This window comes from Larimichthys crocea, chromosome XXI (assembly GCF_000972845.2).
Source record: "Larimichthys crocea isolate SSNF chromosome XXI, L_crocea_2.0, whole genome shotgun sequence".
NCBI lineage: Eukaryota > Metazoa > Chordata > Actinopteri > Sciaenidae > Larimichthys > Larimichthys crocea.
The window spans coordinates 1586833-1606546 of NC_040031.1; the positions used below are offsets into that span (position 1 = coordinate 1586833).

General features: G+C 41.8%; 2 protein-coding genes across 2 annotated transcripts; one reads left to right on the forward strand and one right to left on the reverse strand.

Moving 5' to 3' along the window:
* Positions 1 to 249: 249 nt before the first annotated feature.
* hyal6 (hyaluronoglucosaminidase 6) lies at positions 250 to 3640 on the forward strand. Its single transcript, XM_010742182.3, has 3 exons — positions 250 to 1182; positions 1632 to 1721; positions 3158 to 3640. The coding sequence occupies exons 1-3, from the start codon at positions 250 to 252 to the stop codon at positions 3638 to 3640; spliced, it is 1506 nt and encodes a 501-aa protein (XP_010740484.2).
* A 7912-nt stretch (positions 3641 to 11552) lies between these two features.
* LOC109140547 (uncharacterized) lies at positions 11553 to 14512 on the reverse strand. The gene has a single exon (XM_027273126.1). It carries the CDS (start codon positions 14436 to 14438, stop codon positions 11562 to 11564), a length of 2877 nt encoding a protein of 958 aa, XP_027128927.1. The 5' UTR covers positions 14439 to 14512; the 3' UTR covers positions 11553 to 11561.
* Positions 14513 to 19714: the final 5202 nt, after the last annotated feature.

Sequence of the window (19714 nt, forward strand, 5' to 3'; positions counted from 1 at the left end):
ATTGGGATTTGGGATTTGAACTGGCATACTTTTCATCACAGTCCTGCTCACTCTTAGAACAAGGGAGTTGTTGTGTTGTGGAATTTGGAGTATTCACTTCAGTGATAATCATTGATGTGTCCTTTTGCAGGCCTGCCTGATTATTTCTGCTCACTGAAGCTCAAAATGTGTTTATTTTCTCTCCAAACATGTCAATTCTCTCCTCTGTCTTTGTAGGACCACTAATTGCTCCATGAGGAATCAGAGGCCATGGTGCTGATGGAGCTCCGTCTCCTTGTACTTGCCATGTGGGTTGGCGCTGGAGTAAAGCTCCAAGTTCAGGGCGACCAGATGAAGCCGTCCTGGGCACCACTGATCCCTAATCGGCCTTTTGTTGTAGTGTGGAATGCTCCTACTGAGTCCTGCCGCCTTCGATTCAAGGTAGACCTTGACCTCAGAGTTTTCGACATTGTAGCAAATCTCAACGAAACCCTTAGTGGCCCAAACGTTACCATATTCTACCACAGCCACTTGGGATACTACCCATACTACTCCAACGGGATTCCTATCAATGGTGGACTACCGCAGAACCAGAGTATTTCGAAACATCTGAGCAAGGCCCGGGCCGACATTGATAAACTAATCCCCCACAAGGATTTTCGAGGCCTGGGTGTCATTGACTGGGAGAACTGGAGGCCCCAGTGGGTCCGAAACTGGGGGTCTAAGGACATCTACCGCAACAAGTCCAAGGAACAGATCCGGAAACTTCACCCAAACTGGCCAGAAAGCAAGGTGGAGAAGGAAGCCAAGGAAAGTTTTGAGAGGGCTGGGCAGGCCTTCATGAACCTGACTTTGGCCCTGGCTGAGGGTCGTAGACCAGATGGCCTGTGGGGGTTTTACCTGTTCCCAGATTGCTACAACTATGGGTATAAGCAGCACCCACAACGGTACACTGGGGAATGCCCCAATGTTGAGCATGTGCGCAATGACCACTTGATGTGGCTTTGGAAGGAGAGCATGGCCCTCTACCCATCTATCTACTTGGATTATGAGCTCAAGTCCTCTCCCAATACTGTCAAATTCGTCCACTATCGAGTCAAGGAAGCAATGAGGATTGCTTCCATTGCCCGTCCAGACGTCACATTGCCAGTGTTTGTCTACTCTAGACCTTTCTATGCCTACACCTTTGTGGTTCTTTCAGAGGTAAGTTTTAAATTTTTTAATGAATTACACCTCCTTACAGCACCCGCAGTGCCCAGTAGATATCTCAAATATGCAGAAAAGCACCACCCAAACAAATCAAAGTGCTTATAAATGTTTATCATTCAGTCTTAAGCTTGATCTTTTGGTCATGATGGTTGCCTTGTTTCCCTTGGTGGCTGTGTTTGTGTGAATATTGTAATTAAACTAATTAATTTAATTAATTAATTAAATCATTTTGAGCCATTCTTATTATGGTAATGTCAGAATACCTGAACATGTAACCAAAGATGCCTTCGCAGAGAAATACATTCAGTATGCTTGTAACCACAAGAGCATTTGTAGGTTTTGAAAAAGGGGTGAAACTGGATGTGTCATATAAGAAAATGGAAACTTATACAACAGTTATAGTTGGATTAAGGTATTTACTAGACTGAAAATGTTTGTTTCAGAGCGACCTAGTTCACACTATTGGGGAGAGCGCCGCCTTGGGAGCATCAGGTGTCGTCCTCTGGGGATCATCAGAGTATTCTCGAACACAGGTAACAGTAAGAAGTACAATAAAAAAGGGCTGTTTAAACTGGTAACTTGGGACTGATTTGCCAACATGCACAGAGTTTTAAAATATGTTAATGTGTATATAGGTTATATGTATATTAATGCTAATATATACATATAGAATATCTTTCAGTAATATTCAAAAAAGAGAATAAGAGCTTTAAACTCACTTAAAACCAGATCAAAGGAACAGCCTTAAACCGAATGCTTACTCTAGAGCATTAGTCCTGCATTATAGCATAGACTACATAGAACTAGCCACAAAGCATTAGAGAACAATAAATAATAAACCACATGTTGTCATGGTGCATAACACAAGGCTTAATAATTGACTGTGAAAAGTATGAACATATAACATCATTCTCTCCTCTAGAATCCATATTTCCAAAAAAGATTTCTTTCTGCCCCTGGGGCAAATCATCTGATTTACATGGGAAAATGGTTAGGATTTCTGTTGGTGACTGTGAATTGTTTTTACATCCTGCTTAGAGTGCACAGTTGTAAATCTGTCATGTAATCATTACTTAAGGTGGAAATAGTGGAAATTAACTTATTCTCCTTTGAGATGAACACTGTCAGTCATCAGACTCCCTTTTAGCTGAAGTAGTGTGTATGACTCTACTTGCCAGAGATGCATTCTTTGCCTTTCCTAAACTCAAAACACAAAAGCAAAAGTGTGTGTTTTCTCTAACATGATCTGCTGATGTCATCATGTCTAGCTAACTTATATCCTGTAACCTAGATATCAAATATAATGTTAACTAACTTCCTTATTTTGCAGGGTTACAGGTTAAATTACAACAAGCGTAACATTCATTTCAGTCCTCGATGCTACAATATCAGTGTTTAGGCTAATATTAGCAGCTCTGTCCTGCTCTTTCTTAGATTTGGGAGAGCTACCAACGATATTTTACTCTTGCTAAAAATACACTGTTTCAACATATCATCAATCAAGCAGCAATCTAGTTTGTCCATGTATGTTTTTCAATTCTAAGCATTTGAGCACTGTTATGTTCGAACAAACCATATCTTCCACACAGGCCGTCTTATTTGCATCACTTCATAGCGCTGAGGTAGCATGATATCATGTATGAAGCAATAAAATGCAGGCTTCTCAATTTCAAACAAGTCCACATTAAAACGTTAGCTGAAGATGGACTTTCAAACCAGCTGAAGGAGTTAACAATAATTAGTTGAGCTGATTAAAATGTGCCATTTTGAATCTATCACTGCAAACTGCACACACATGCTGCAAGAAGATTAGAAGGCACAATGGGTTACCAAGTAATTCATAGCTCATAACACAAAGAAACACAGAGGTAAAACTTGAATGTGTTGTAAATTTCTACATTAAATGATTTAGAATATTTTGTGGCAAATATACAAGTTACGATTTATGATTATCTTTTGCCCCCTCTAGAGGAACTGCCTGACAGTGAAGAAGTACATTGATGGTTCACTGGGACATTATGTCATCAACGTCACCTCTGCTGCCAAGCTGTGCAGCAAAGCGCTTTGCAAGAAGAACGGCAGGTGTGTCCGAAAGAGCCTGGACTCAGGCGCTTACCTGCACCTGAATCCACGCTTCTTTCACATCCACCGCAACCCAACACCCAGGGGACCCCACTTCCATGTCAGCGGTCACCTCAACAACTTTGACATCCTTGACATGAAGCACAAGTTCACCTGCCAGTGTTACCAGGGTTGGACAGGTGTTTACTGTGAGATGCCCCAAGGTCCACTCCATACTCCTCCCATACTTCAGCCCACCGTTCCTCTACCTCACCCCAAGGAGAACAGCCTGCTGGGAGATATCCTGCTCCTCCTATCCCTCCATTTCTCCTGTCTGTGTATCATCATGTTCTTGGGACTCTGTCTGATTATAAAGTGTCTGATACTGTAGACACCAAGACTTGATTTTAGGACCACAGCTGTAGAGAAGACAACAAACAGGTCTGTAGAATAAGCAACTACATCTGAGTGTTAGCCTGACCTGAGGTGTGATCAGCTGGAGTTCCTCTAATGTCCACTAGATGCTGCTCCAAGAAAACTGAATTGAAATGAATGGGAAAACCTTCAGTCAATTCTCCGTAGTTAAATTTACTTGATCTAATGTGTATCTTAAATCTTTCAGTTAAAGGGATATTTAATCTAAAATTGATGTTTTGTTTATCTGACACTCCTATGAGCTCAAAAGGTCACTCTAAAATGTTTGCGTCTTGTTCATTTGCAGAATACGGTTTCTCAGCAGTGACAAAGTTTTACAGCAAAAAAAGATTGAAAACAGAAACTTTTCAAACCACTGCACCAACCCAAATCCACAGTATGTCTATCAACCCTCCATTTTCTAACACTTATCCAGGTCCCAATTGTAGTGGCAGCAGGCAGGGTAGCCATTACCTACAAAAGCCTACATTAAATTTAGATCGCTAATACTTGCCTGCAAAGTATTCTCCAGTGCTGCACCTACCTACTTGGATGCCCTTATACAGGCATATGTTACCTCACGTCCGTTGCTCTCCTCCAGTGAATGACGCCTGGCTCTGCCACCCATTCGCTCAGGTCAATCCAGACTTTTCTCCTCTTTCTCTTTATGTACAACAAAACATCCGACTAGTTCAACTGAATTAATTGCTGCAAAATAAGTTGGCATTTTTCCACTAAGATCCTATTTTCCCATGTTTTTGGGTTCATGGGAACAACAATTTTTGAAAATGGTCCAGTACTCAGTGAGGGGGCGGCAGCTAGCAGAAACAAAACCAGGGTACATCAGCACAGTATGTCTACTAAAATGCTTGTTTTTTTTTTGACAGGCTCAGATTGTTATTCTAAGTGTCTGACAACTTTATGGAAAGGATCCTTGTAATGAAGGTAGTCTTCATTACTTACTTGGGGGGTATTAATGTCACAATGAGTTAACATATTTAAGAATGTTTTATTGAATGTGTATGTTGTGTTAACAATATTTGTGTGTGCAGTTCATGTATTGCCCTCAACAGGGAATGAGTATAGACCAGGCCTGCAAAAAAAACATTTAGTTAGTTGGTAGCCTGAACAATGCTCTTTGTGATAGCGATAATATGTAGCTAAAGGTACTTGATAAAATGTGATATGACTATGCAGTGGGATGAATGAAATATTTGTGTGTATGTGCAAGTCACCCACCTATGTTTCCTCTCCAGAGTGTTCGGGGTCCCCACATTAACTCAGCAGTATTTGAAGGTTCCGGGTCATACCATGAGCTGATTGGTGTAGGGGGGAGTGCACTTAAATCAATTCATGGGAGTTCTTTAATAGATTCTTGGATAATGGTTAGAACGTGTAGAATGTACAGTTTTACTGAGATTATAGTAGAGTGCAAATGTATTTTAAGGTTTTGTCTATTGGTTGTTATGTGGATATGGAATGGGAGGGGCAGAATCTCCTAGGGTTTATGTTGGTAGCAGCAGCAGGATATTTAAGGCTGCCAGTTGCACCACACACAGCTGTTGCTGCAAGGACCACTGTGCTCCTGGTCCACAGTCTGTGTCCATGTTCTTGTCTGTACGTGTATTTATATGTCAGTGAATAAACACCTGGTTGGTGGAACACAATCCAGCCGCTACATGGCCATCCTAACATACAGAGACAGACATTTATATTAAAGAGTAAGATCCTTTTAATTTACCCAGAAACAGATATATATATATATATATATCGCTCTGTTAAAAGCAACCAGACTCCAGTGGCAAGAACACAGGAGATGCTGGATTACCACCGACTTGACCGCTTTGCTTGTGTTTGTATTGTTATGTGACTGTTTTTGAAGTGTTGAAAACACCAAACTACTGATTGAGGCAACAAACCAGAAAGGTAAAATTATGTTTTTTACCATTTTCTGGTGTCATTGTCTGGTAACAATCCTAGCGATATAGAGATTATACAAAATAAAATGTATGTAGGGATCTGTAGGATCCTTTCCATAATGTTGTCAGACACTTAAAACAACAGTCTGAGTCAGTGGCAAAGAGCACTTAAGTGGATGTACTCGTCCCAATGGATTGTATTGTAGTCTGGTTTCACAGCCGGCTGCAGCTCCTTCACTCATAAACATTAGAAAATAAGATCCAGGTTGAAAAATATCTAAAATGAAGTGTAAAAACTTTCTTTGGCAAACAGCTAATTGTATTTTAGCCTGTTGTAGACAGAACTAATCACTTACTTCAGTACCTCATATGTCTTGCTGAAAAACATTTAAAAAGAGAAAGTGAGCTGGCATTCATTTTCTACAGCAGGAGCACAAAATAAACATTATTCTTCCATAAAATCCTCATAAAACAATGAATAAATCAACAGAGACAGTTCAGTCAGTTTATAGTCACAGCTATTTTTTGTAATGACTGTAATGAGGCTAAAATCACAGCCAGCCCTTCATCAGCCTGCTGGGTGAATCTGCAGTTTGGTGGTGATGGAGCAGTCAGTCAAATGATTCATAGCTAGCTGTGGTGGGACACATCACATGACCATACAGTTTAACAATAGTCTGTGTTTGTCCCACGGGAAAGGGAGGGACAGCCAAGTGTCAAGCTGCTCTGGGAGAAGGAAAAGCTTATGTTAAAAGAGGAGCTGTCAAAACACTGGATTACAGAAAGTGTTGAAATCAGCTGATTATAAATGGATGTCTTTACCAACTGCACTTTAAGAGAAGGTTTAAGATTTTCAACACTAATCTGCTGCTGGAGGAACAGAGAGCTGCATGATATTCACTGATGAATTTGAAGGTCATGTTTATTTTTGTTTTATATTTGTGGAGTTATTACTGAGAACAGTAGATATTGGGAAGGTTTTGATAAATCACTACTTTTTGTAAACTTCATTTTACTAGATGACTCCCCACAAATAAACAGATTTAAAAGAACATTTTGTGGAAAAAAAGATTATTTATCTGTCTTTCTGAGTGTGACAGTTATAAGTAGAGAGCTGGAGTCAGGATGTGGTTAGCAGAGCTTAACATAAAAAACTAGAAGAAGGGGGGAACAGCTAGTCTGGGTTTGTTCAAAGTTTACTAGTACTTGTATGAGATCTGTACAGAGTTGGTGAATAAAAATCTGTACCCAGAGAGAAAAATTATTCATCGTTAATAGACACTTTAGAGCCCTTGAGTTCAACCACCAGAGAACAATCTTGAGCATCAGCTGAAAGACAAACAAACACAGACTTACTTACATGGAAACTACCCAGTATAGTCTCAGTTTGATCCACTGCAGCAGTTTGGAGGGTCAACTTTTTATACGCGACATGTCTACTTTCAAAAATACTAAATGCAGGTGTTATTATTTGCTTCCTCCACCACATCTTACAACTTTATTGCCCAACTGTGGCCAGAAAATCAGCGATCACAGTTAGCTGGTTATAATTTTGTGTAGATTGAAAACTCCTGATTATTTTCTGTCACTGCATCAATGCAAAATCAGCAATTTCCACAACTTTAATGTCGATGTGTCCCGACATGTCCAGATAGTGCTTATGCAGCCTATGCGATCATACATTTTTGGCTACACATGACTGAATTTCTGTCATGAAGACCTGCACAAGATGGACAGAGCTTCACTTATCCTGCTGCTCCTAGATAAAAACCTTCCAGCTTCCAGCCTCATGCCCACTTCTCCAATCTTTAAAAAAGCAGAATAAAGCAGAGAGGTAAGTGTGTTGTACAGGTGGAGGTAATATTGTTTAAATTGTACTGACTTGACTCATACTTTCACCTAAAATAATAGTAAATAAGTCATTAAATCACTATTTATTGGTGGCTCACCTTCTCATGAACCTGTTCATTAAACATGTTTTGGATGTGAATATGAGTTGCCAAGCACATAAAACAGAGTGAGACAGAACATTTTGTAATGAATGAAAACACAGTGTGTCCAATAAAAACACAATTAAGAAACTTTTAGTGGTTTTCAGCTCCTCAGAGGATGGACGCTCTGACCACCAAAGACCACCCCGAGTTAAAACTGTCAGGTCCAGTCACAAGGAATATTCATTCACTCCTGGCCTTGTTGTTTATTGAAATAATGACAAATGATCACATGTAGACCTCCAGTCCTCCCTCAAACCCTTTTAACCTTCGTTTTTTAGATGTCAGACATTCAGATGGAGATTAACGTGAATTTATAACCTTTCTAGTGCTGTTTTTTTAACCTTGCTTTACCATTGTGTGGAAATACTTCCTGAAGGAACATTTTGAAGCCTAGAGTTTTTTCACTCTTCACCATCTTAGGTGAATATGAAATGAGATACGCAAACATCAAAATCCTCTGTGGATAATAAAGTTCTGAACCAGATTTCACACCCTTTAAAGCTCTTCATGTGTAAATCTGACTTTGGCAGAGCTGAAGCTGACTCATCTGAATAGTTCTGACAATGTGACTGTTGGCGCCATTATCGGATTATGACCCTTGACAGCCGAGGAAGTAAAAAGCCTCAGCATCTGTCCTTTCAGTTTCATGCCAGAATCTCTTTTTTCCTTCATCTTCTAAACACAAACCTGAGAACCTAAGAAGAGAGGAAATCATGTTAATGACAAATAGATCATAAAATATAAAGACAACTTTGTTCCCTTCAATTGTTTTTACACGACCACATTTAAAGAGTTTGCGTTCTAAAACACGGTATCCTATATCTACGTTATAAAATAAACTCTCGAATAAGTCTTAAATACAGTATACAGAAAACAAACACCTGTAATTTTACAAACCGCAGACATCAGTTAGCTCCTGTACTTTAACTAATAACCATAATCAGCTTTAGTTCAGTGTCAGCAATCCAACGGATGTTAAGCTCATCTGTAGTGAAGCTGGCAGAGGCTCAACATGAGTCTTATGTCTTCACTCAAACTGACAGCAACAGTCAGTCAGTGGAAAATTTCATGAGATCAAACCACTGCGAGTAACAGGACAGAACCTTTCAAATGACCCCAACACTGTTTTGGCATATTATAGTCCATTAAAGGAGTCTAGTGTTATTGCTGTGTTAAAAGTTACCATGAAAAGAACAGTAATGTTAATACATTACATTACAATACATTAAAACAGTTTTGTTTTTTGTTTTTTTAAATGGGCACTGGGTTTCATGTCTCCGTCTCTGTGTCCAACATACTATTTTGGAGGAGCATCCTTCAGTCAGAGTACCCTCGGCCTTTTATATACGGTATATATAGAGTATATACTGTATATGTATTTTTTTTAAAGCACTGCATTGCTCTTTTCTTTAAAACTGCAGGCTTAAACAAAAAGGCAGTGCGTTGCGTCTCGTGTTGTGCAACCTGCAAAAAGCACTGATGGTTGGGACCTTGCACTGCATCTTTGATTGGCTGTTTATCGGCTGTTCATCATCTCACTGCAGCTTCTCCATCAGCTTCATCTGCTGCTGCTGATTATAGGCTGGGAAAGAAAAAGCAACAAAACATTTACGACCTTCATATACAAACAATTAACGAGGTCTAAATACTGACGACCGATGATCAGGATGGATAATATGTCTCAGATGGAAAAAAAAACATCTTAACTAGCGCCACTTCCGTCTTTGTAAGAAAAGAGGGTTAGACTGAACCTTCAGGAAAACCCATAATTTCCCCCTTGTATAGAAGAAGGAAAACTGTTACTGTTGTATGGGTGAAAGTTTGTGTCTTGTCTGAAGTTGAGGGAAAAAAACTGAGGATCTCATTTTCTTATGTACAATTTGAGATTTTAGAGTGAATGCTGGATGTTCCTGTATCAGTTTTGTCCTTTGTAGATTAGTTATGTTGTTTTCTCTCTAAAAATAGATAAAATTTGGATTAAAAACTATTTTACAACATTTTTGGATGTGATTTGGATATAAAGAAAGCATTTATATGTGTTTACTGTTAAGTGTTGGCTGTAATCCATTGTTCTATTCTTGTTTTGACCCCATTTTCATTTTAACCAAAAGCATCTTTGAAGCTATGCTCACAACAAGAGCACCAGAACTGTGGTAAGCATTGCTAAGAACCAGTTTTGAAAGAAAGGGAACTGTCTTGAGGCACAGTGGTGGGGCACAGCATTGTTGAAATATTTCACTACAAACCACAAATACAAACCTTATGGTGACGCGACGGGAAAAGTCAGAGTATCACCATCAGTAGAATTGACTTTCTATAAATTAGGATTTCACAAAATTTCAAGGATGTAACACTTCTCAAGGATCAGTGTTGGTCAAAGTGAAATGGTCTCCTCGTGGGGTCACAAAAAACATTGAGATTCAACCTGCTAGAAACATCCACAGATTTTGTCAAAATCAAAAAAGGACATCACTAACCTTTAGATGTGTGACAAAAAGTCAGAATTATCTTAAGCTGGGTTTATTTTTGAAACAAATGTGACAACTTAACAAAAGGCTAAATCCCTCTTAGTCATTTTACAGCATAGTAACATTTATAGTGTTGAAACAGTCCATCAGACTGAGTAGAAGTCGTCTCCTCCAGTGAAAACACCAACATGGCTGCTGTCCAAGCAGCCTGGCGTCAGGCTGTTGATTCTAAATCCAGTCAACCTCTCAGAACATGATCCTACAATAACTAAGTGAAGCTCCTCGAAAGCCATAAAATGCAGAATTATGTTGGTGGGTGAAGATGGCATCAGAAACAATAATATAGCTGCTGAGGAAAGCTGGCAGCCCTGCAATAAAACACACTGTGGTTTAATTTCACTGGCTTGTTTGAAAGGAACCGCACTGTAGTGACTGTACGAGACCGACTCCTGCAGATCACTCTCATTTCTGTTTAATGTGCAGACTGACACTTCAGCTCCTGGAGGTCAAAGGTCAGAGCCACAGCTAACTGTGATTATGTCCATTTCCTTCTGTGTGATGGACTGATACAAACATTAGAGAGAGCATAGAAAAGAGGTGCTGTGTTGTTCCAACAGGAAATGATAATTCTGCTATGTTGTAAACTTACGTAACCCGTCAGATGAGATAACACTTCTTTTACTCTATGTGGGAGGTCAACTGGCAGGAAGTGCTATGACCTCTTCCTGCCTGGACCCCTCACAGGAAAAGCCACCCGTGCTTACATTACTTACATTGCTTTGACATTACATTCAAAAACTGATCTGTCACCATTAATTAAAACCTGGTTTGCTTGATTTTGACAAAATAGTCACAGAAACTGAAAAGCTAAATGTACGTTTGGCACATTTTTCTTTGCATTTCTACTCTATCTAGAAAATTAAAGATGAAAGAAATTAGACCATTTATTTTCATCTATTCTTTGACAGCACCCATTGGTGCAAACATTTGTTCCAATGTTTCAGTCTCGGTACTAGGGATCCATACTATCTCCTCATAGCAATAATCGTCCAAGATATTAACTTCATTGCTTCCATTCCAACTTGAACGAAAGTTTGTCAGTCTGAGATTGCCAGTAGGTTTTTTGACTTTGACTTTTCTACCTTCTTCAGACAAAGGAGGGTAAAGTCTGATGCTTGTTCGATTTCAAACAAAGGAATTCCTTACAGCATTATTAATGCCAGTGTCTGAGGATCTGTATAAACGAGTTCAAGGCATCACTGCAAACAAACAAAATGAAGCTTTCTAGTAAGATTTTTTTTATTTCCTTCTTTTCTGTGTCTAACTCAATTTTTTTGACTAATATGTTAACTATGATCAAAAAACTCTTGGCTGCCATCCTCGCTCAGGCTTCCGGTTGTAATGAAACATCTACTGATGCTTAGCTGGGGCACATCATCAGTGATGGACCTGAGATCATTGGGTGTTTCGGGCCTTTCGAACGTCAGACACCCTCTCTCAGGCGGCCCAGCTGAGGTTCATGACGCCTCAGCTTGTGCCCCAGCAGCATTTATCCACGGATCCGCTCTCTTTATCCAGAGCCACCTAGAGGCTTTCTCTGCTGCCTCTGTGTTGTTCCGGATGGCCCTTCTCCTTCTCTCTCCTGTGATGCCCAATGCAGTGTAGGCCCTGCACAGAGACTGTCCGGCAAAGCCTCTGCACCCTACCTCCACAGGCAAACACCTAGCCTTCCAGCCTTGTCTGTGGCAGTCGCTGACTAGGCCGTCATATTTCTCCCTCTTCCGCTCAAAGGCCTCCTCCATACGCTCTTCCCACGGCACAGTGAGCTCCAGCATGACAACATTCTTCGTTGCCTCTGACACCAAAACGATGTCAGGTCTGAGGGTGGTCTTAACAACATGCTGGGGGAACTTGAGTTGGCTCCCCAAGTCCACTGACAGCTGCCAGTCCTGTGCAGTGTTGAGAAGCCCTGATGTTGCTCTTGGTCTTGTACTCAGTTTCTCCCCAGCTCTGACGAAGTTTATGGCTTTCTTTGTGGGTTTAGACCTCCGACAGCTGGTGATGCCACTATAGATGCTCTCTGCGATGGTCTTGAGCACCTGATCGTGACGCCATCGGTAACGGCCATCCCCCAGAGCTTTTGGGCAGCAACTCAATATATGCTCGAGGGTCCCCTTTCTTTGGCACAGAGGGCATGCTGGAGTGTCGACCAAACCCCAGCAGTGCAAGTTGGAAGGGCTGGGGAGTACATCGTAGACGGCCTGGACTAGGAACTTGATGCGGTGTGGCTCTGCCTGCCAAAGGTCAGTCCACGAGATCTTCCTCTCCGCAACTTGCTCCCATCTCGTCCAGGCGCCTTGCTGTCTCATTCCCACTGCTCTGCTGGATCTCTCCTCCTCGACCACTGCTCTCACCTCATTCTGGACTAGTTGCCTCCGCTCTTTTCCCCGAACCTTGTCAAAACGGGGGGATGCTACGGTTCCTAGACCCATCCTTCCTCTGGCCACTGTTCCCACCAGAACTCTGTGCCGTAGCCGGGACTCTGCCTGCTCCACTGCAGCCTCTGCTCTCCATTTCCTGCCAGTCCTGACTGCTACTCCTGCCCCAGATACTTTTGGATCCGCTGACTCACGGAATTGCAGCACCTCCCTTGCACGCAAGACCTTGAACTCCTCCTCAATGGATTTCAAGGGAAGTGTCAGTTTGCAGGTGTTTCCATAGAGGGCGATGTTGCTCAAGCTCCTCGGCAGTCCTAACCATCTCCTCAAGTAGCGACTGACTCTCCTTTCCAGATCTGAGATGGTAGTGATCGGAAACTCATAGAGGAGCAATGGCCACAGTATCCTTGGCAGAATCCCGTGTTGGTAAATCCATGCTTTGAATTTCCCCGGGAGGCCTGTCTTGTCCACAACCTTCAGCCATCCCTCCAGCTCCTCACAGGTGTTCTTGATGGAGGCTGAATCCTTAAGGCTGCTGTCGAAGAACTTTCCCAAGCTCTTTATCGGCTTCTCAGAGATGGAGGGGATTGGTGTTCCTGAGATAGAGAAGCGGAACTTGTCTGCTACTCTGCCCTTCTTCAAGACCAAGGATCTTGACTTCGTTGGCTTGAATGACATTCTGGCCCATCCCATTAGCCTCTCCAGCCCCGTCAAGATCCATCTGCCTCCAGGCACTGACTCGGTGGTCACTGTCAGGTCATCCATGAAGGCACGGATAGGCGGTTGGCGGATCCCAGATTTGGACTTGGGGCCTCTGCACTCTGGTTCTGCTGATTTCACCAACATGTTCATCGCTAGAGCGAACAGGACCACTGAGATGGTGCAGCCTGTGATGATTCCCACCTCCAGTCTGTGCCACTTAGATGTTATTGATCCTGCTGAGACCCTCAGGCTGAAATCACCGTAGTAATCCAGGATGAGCTCTCTTACTGCAGCTGGAACATGGTGCCTCTCCAGTGTTTCAAGGACTAACTTGTGGGGCATTGAGCCGTAGGCATTGGCCAGATCTAACCACAACACCACCAGATCGCCTTTGTTCTCCCTTGCCTCCCTGAGGAGCTGAGTGACCACGCCAGTGTGCTCTAAGCATCCTGGTACGCCAGAGATGCCACCCTTTTGCACGGAGGTGTCGATATATCCATTCTTGAGGAAGAACTCAGTCAGTCGCTTAGCTACAATACTGAAGAAAATCTTTCCTTCGACACTGAGCAGCGAGATTATTCTAAACTGGCTGATCGTCTTGGAGTCCTCCTCTTTAGGAATCCACACTCCCTCTGCAAACCGCCACTGCTGTGCTGTTCTCCCTCTTCTCCAGATGAGCCTCAAGATCTTCCAAAGCCGGTGCAGCAACTTGGGACAGTGCTTATAGACCTTGTAGGACGTTCCGCTTGGTCCTGGTGCTGACCTGGACCTTGCTCTCCGCACCACCTCCTGAATTTCTTTCAGCAGTGGCTCCCTCAGATCGAAGGCCTCAGCAGGCTCTGGCGGTCTTATTACAGCCTTGCACTGTCCTAGCTCTTGGTCTCGGGTGGGGTCGCTGAAGGTGTCGTGGAGGTGTTGGCGTCCACTTCGTTTCTGTCCAAGGAGCTCCTTCATGAAGCCGAAAGGGTTGTTGATGAAAGTGGCCCGCTTCCTAGCCCTCTCCCTCCGCCGTCTCCTGTGTTGTTCTGCTCTGCACAGGATTAGGAGCCTCTTCCTGAGCATGAGATGGAGCTCTACCAGAGGTGCACGCTCATCTTCCCGTGCTGCCTTGTGCCGTTTCTTCAAGGCTTTCAGTTCTGTCCTGATGTTGTGGATTTTAACTGCCCTCTGATTCTTGAAGTAGGGCTGCTTCGCCACCCTTTCCTCCTCAACACCAAACCTCTCAGCAGCCATACTCATTATGATGGTCGTCATAGTGTGAAGCCTCCTCTCAACATCTCCTTTGGCTGTTGCTTCCAGCACCTTGTCCACATCCTCGTCAAACTTCTGCCACTCTGCTGTTTTAGAGGCTTGGGGCCATCTGATCCTTCTCTTCTCGGACTGCCTGTTCCAAGTCTAAACCCCGACCTCCATGCAGGCCTCATGTCCTTTTATTTAGGTATCAATATCCTGTGGGTGCCAAGTAGCCTAACCAGTGTGAGGCGACAATGCATATATGAAACTGAATAAAACATTTTATCTCCTGAACCACAGCTGTCCCTATCTCACAAAAACTTGTAACACATCCAAGAGGCATTGAAATCCTCTGAAGGTGAAGAAGTATTCTATGCATATGAAAAGGCATATATGTATTTGTCTCTCCAAGACACTGTCTAGTATTCTGTAATTTGGAGTTCGAAGTTTAAAGAAATCAATTGCTGCCTGGAGGGAAAATTTAAGGAGTGATTTTGAAAAGGATTTTAAAATATATACATCATTGTGAAAACGTACAAAATGGTTCTTTGTTTGTTTAGGAGGAGCTGGAAGTGATAGGGAACCAATAGTTCAGTCAATATGATAAAAGGTTTCTGTTCTTTCATCAATACATTTCATTTCTGTCGACCATCATCCTGCAGATGCCATGCACGTTTAACAGATGGAAATCTGCACATTTTTCCTCCAAACCTGCCATATTATGCAGTATGTATTGAACACAGACCAACCCTGAACCATCACATCCTTCCCGGGCAACTCGATGCCTCATTACAGCTGAAGCCATTAAAGCGGCGGAGGATCCGCGCAGTCTGAGTTCAGACATTTTCATAACACAATCCATATGTTCGTGAGGAGGCTCTGACCGCTGCAGTCGGAGACGCTGAGGTTTCCGTGCAGGGGTAAGTGAGTGAGTTTGGAGAGTGAGGACATGGGCTGGGGGTGAGGAGGTGAGAGGGTTGTGGTGGGCCTTTCATCCACAGAGGTGGTGGAAATCTGCAGTCAGGATCACAACGCCAGGCCAGAGGAATCCAAATACACCCCCCCCCCCCCCCCCACACACCACCACCAACCACCCCTCCACCCGCTGTGGGAATGTGGTTTCCTCCACAGACACACACACAGTGGGGTAGAGGTATTATGAAATCAGTCTGTAGGTTTGTTTTCTTGCAAGTTTGCATTTATTTGAACATTTGTACGAGAACGGTGTGTGTGTCTGTGTGTGTACGGTTCAGTATGTCCATTAGTGTCTATGTGTGCTTTATTAATCGACTTGCTCTTAAGAGAGAGTACACCTTTAATCAAAAAGTCAATCAAAAGTGCAAAGATATTTTGCGAGCATGAAGACATTCTAGATATTAATGCAGTGGATTAACATGCATCTAGTTGCTGCAGAAAAGTTTGATGAATCTCAGAAGTGTTTATGCTCACTCGAGGCGTTTTTTGAAAAAAACTTGCTCTTAATGTGAGATGGAAACTCTGAGTGTTCTGATGTAGCGAACATTTACAGTAAGTGACATTACTAATCAGCTGTAACCACTCTAACAGCCTCCTCGTGGCTCTATGCTTAATCCATGATCACTCCACACAGATCTGATGTAACGTTCCTCACATTAATACATGAAACACACAAATGTCAGATTTACATCCTGTTTCCTGCATTGTTTTTCACTGGCACTCATTAAACTGTGTCATTGTATGTCTAGTTTGGCCCTCTTCTCTTTTCTGTCTTAAGAATTGCTCCCCATCCACTGCTTATCTTCACTAACCAACTTCTAATATTTTCATAATGGTACCACATGGAAACAAACATTCATTTGTTTTCCAAAGTACTCAAAATTTGGTTAAATTAGTAACACATTTGCATGAGGAACACAGTCACCGTCGACTACAGCACCTTAACAAGCAAACTGTCACGACCGAACTGTGGCCCAGAACCCAGATGCACAACTCTCAGACGAAAGTTTCAAAATAAAGTTTTTATTAACAAAACAAAATCACTCTTGACAAAGGAAAAAACTCTTCACTAATTTAAGAAACTAAAAGTCACTCAACTAAAGCGAGACTAAGAAAGAACAAATAAACAAACAGAAAATCACTCATACAAGGCTATGCTAGAACTAATAACAACAAACAGAAAATCACTCTTGAAGAAACAAAGTAACAAAACAACAAGACTTGGCAACGGCATGGATAAAGCACTGGTTCTCTGACACATGGGACAAGACGAACTAGCACAGGACAAAGGGAGACACGGACTATATATACACACAAGGTAAGGGCACAGGTGGAAACAATCAGGACGGAGACAGGTAATCCCAAGAGCGGGAAAACAGATAAAAGGGAGAAAGTAAAACTGGTGATAATAGACACAGACAGGAAGTTGAACCAAAATAAAACAGGAAATCACAAGACAACATAGACACAAGACAAAACTGAATGAATTAACTTAACAAAGTGTCCTGGACATGACACAAATCACACACATTCCAAAGCAACAAATACAGGTGAACATTAACAATGAAATTATTAATTAAACTGAAGGTCTAACTGTTTCTAAATCTGTAAACTAAGTGTTTGTCCAATTATCAACACCGTCAAAGTCCAACTCCAACTCTATGTATTTGCGTGTCAAACCGAATGTATTTTATTGACATGGTCATTAGTTGAATTTAATGGCTGAGGAACATTTGGACTTCCTGAACTCTTAAGTTCCTGTTCCTCTTTCAATAGAAAACAGATTTTCAGGGAAAGTTAAACAGACATTAAGTTTCCCTGAATGGAATATGTGAATGTCCCTGAACAAAAAACACAGCTCTGTTTAAAGTGACATGTTATTGTTATCAGGAAACACCATCAAACAGATGATTTCTGCTCACCCTCAACAATACTGCTCTCTCATGTCCCTCCTACACAGAAATGCAGAGCATCTAATTACCACCCACAGTCCATCACAACTGATGAAGAATCCCATTGGCTGTCGAAATATCGTGTGCCGCAGCTTCGACCTTTGGCCCAGCGATGAAACAAACACTGTGTGTGTGCTTTTGTTTTAAAAAAGAGAAAATTGCAAGTTGAGCCGAGGGAGCAAATTAGAGAAAATTGCACCTGATGAGTTCAGAGAGAAGATCTGAGGGAGTCACTGATCACTGATTATCCAGGAGAGAGGAAAAAACATCTGAGCTTGGATTACAGCAGCTGGTGATTTGAAGTAAACACACACACACAGTAGTTCTGATGTCATGATATGCTATTTAGGTAAATCCTCTTGTTCTCAGAACCACATGAGAACCACATTTCTGTTTATCCAGAACAAAACGTCTCTCTGAAACCCAGACTATAAACTGACTTGTAGAAACTCACTAGCGTAGCAACATTAAGGCTACAAACAACCCAAAATGCAACACTCTCTGTAGGAGCCGGCGAGTATCTGACAATACCCCAGATGACAGGAGCTCAGAATTGTAAAATCAGAAAGTGCTTGGAAATCATAAAGGAACAGGCGATGGTAAGCTTACATGAAGACATTATCATGAATCATCATCAGATTCCTCTATCCTGAAAGTCAGCACGTGACCAGGGCATGAAGGTGAGCCTAATGGCCACAGAAATGCATCTTTCAAAGTGACATCATCTCACACTGTGCTGTCTCATCCTTATCTGACTGTTTTTGACCCTAAATTAGGCAGCCAGTCTTAACTTAACAGAAATCAAACAACTGGAGTTCATTAGGCCATCACACGAAAGAAAGACTGCTAAAAACGCAAAGTTCCTATTTTCAGATCCTCAAAACCGGAAAAATGTTCTCATGGATAAACATAGTTGATCTAAGATGTTAATATTTTGATTTTAAGTAACAACAGAAAGTTTTACAGAGTCAGGTTTCTCTCATAATAATAAACACAATCAACAAATACAAACTATCTTGTAATCCTTGCTACAGATGTAGGCGCCATTTACTTGAATGATATATCCACTCAGTATGAAAACATGCAGTTGAGAAGGGAAAAATCCATGTGTATATTTACAGAGGGACTCGCAGGGATTGAGTTCAGTGCGACTTTTGTCTTCTGGTTGTAAATATGTGTGGTTAACCACTGGAATCTCTGCTCGGGCTGGGTTACAGTGCTGTATCCACATTGTAATGTCATTTAATCAGCACAGTGACACTCTGCTGCGTCGAGGAGTGAGAACATCAATTAAGAAATATGTGAAGATACTAGTTAGAACAGCTGCATATATATTTTGACACAAAAATGATGTGTATTGTCATGTGACAGTTTGAGATTTCCCGTTCTCTCAGGGCTTTTGGAGTTTATGTGGTTTCATTTATTAAAGTGGGTTTGGAAGGAGCACAGTGGCATGTATTGTTTGAGATTTTCTCAATTCATATGTTCAGTAAAATTAGAGTGAAAGCATGGATTCAAAAGGACACTTAGTGGTGCAAACTGCACAACAAATGCAGTATGTATTGTCCATTTTAGTATGACTCCCTGTAAACCTAAACCTCTCGGCTCCAGTCTAGAAATGTAATGTTTTGTAAAAACGTTTGTTGACCATAAAAGCTATTTATCAGATACATTGAATGTGTCACACTTCATATTTCAAACACATGCTGGTTGTGTGTGAGGGACCACTTTACATGTTTGAAATAGTCTGGTGTTCATTAAACAACTCCCCTGTGGACTTTTTCTTGTGAAGAAAGTTATATATATACATTTATTGTTTCTGCTTATGATGTTATAAACATGCTGGATCTATTTCCTTCCTTATATTAATAAGTTTCTTCTCACATTACTGTCACCTGTAGACCAAGAGAACAATGTGAAACCACTGACAGGAACATGTAACGCGTCATGCTTGTACATCCACACCCCAAAACATTACACAGTGTATCTTTAAAGGTCCAGTGTGTCAGATTTAGGGGCCTCGATTTAAAGAATATGGCAAAATATAATATTCTATTCTAACTATATTTTCACTGTGTATAATCACCTCAGATTCCCGAACCACCACCGTCTAACTGGTAGGAGACCCACGGGCAGAGACAGAACCCTACTGCAAAGACTACATAGTCCATCTGTTTTGGAAACGCCTCACAATCCCCCAGGAGGAGCTGGAATATGTTGCCAGGGAGAGGGACGTCTGGAACAACCTGCTAAACCTGCTGCCACCATTACACAACCCTGGAAGGACATATCCATCTTAAAATAAGAAGTCTTTTATGTCTACAGATGCCCTGGTTACTCTTCTACAGAGCTGCCATGTTGAACCAAATC

Excerpts from the sequence above, each read along its gene's own strand:
- hyal6 (XM_010742182.3), top strand. The coding sequence starts at position 250 with ATGGTGCTGATGGAGCTCCGTCTCCTTGTACTTGCCATGTGGGTTGGC. Across the intron at positions 1,183-1,631 it reads CCTTTGTGGTTCTTTCAGAG|AGCGACCTAGTTCACACTAT; the intron begins GTAAGTTTTAAA and ends TGTTTGTTTCAG. Across the intron at positions 1,722-3,157 it reads CAGAGTATTCTCGAACACAG|AGGAACTGCCTGACAGTGAA; the intron begins GTAACAGTAAGA and ends TGCCCCCTCTAG.
- LOC109140547 (XM_027273126.1), bottom strand. The coding sequence starts at position 14,438 with ATGACGACCATCATAATGAGTATGGCTGCTGAGAGGTTTGGTGTTGAG.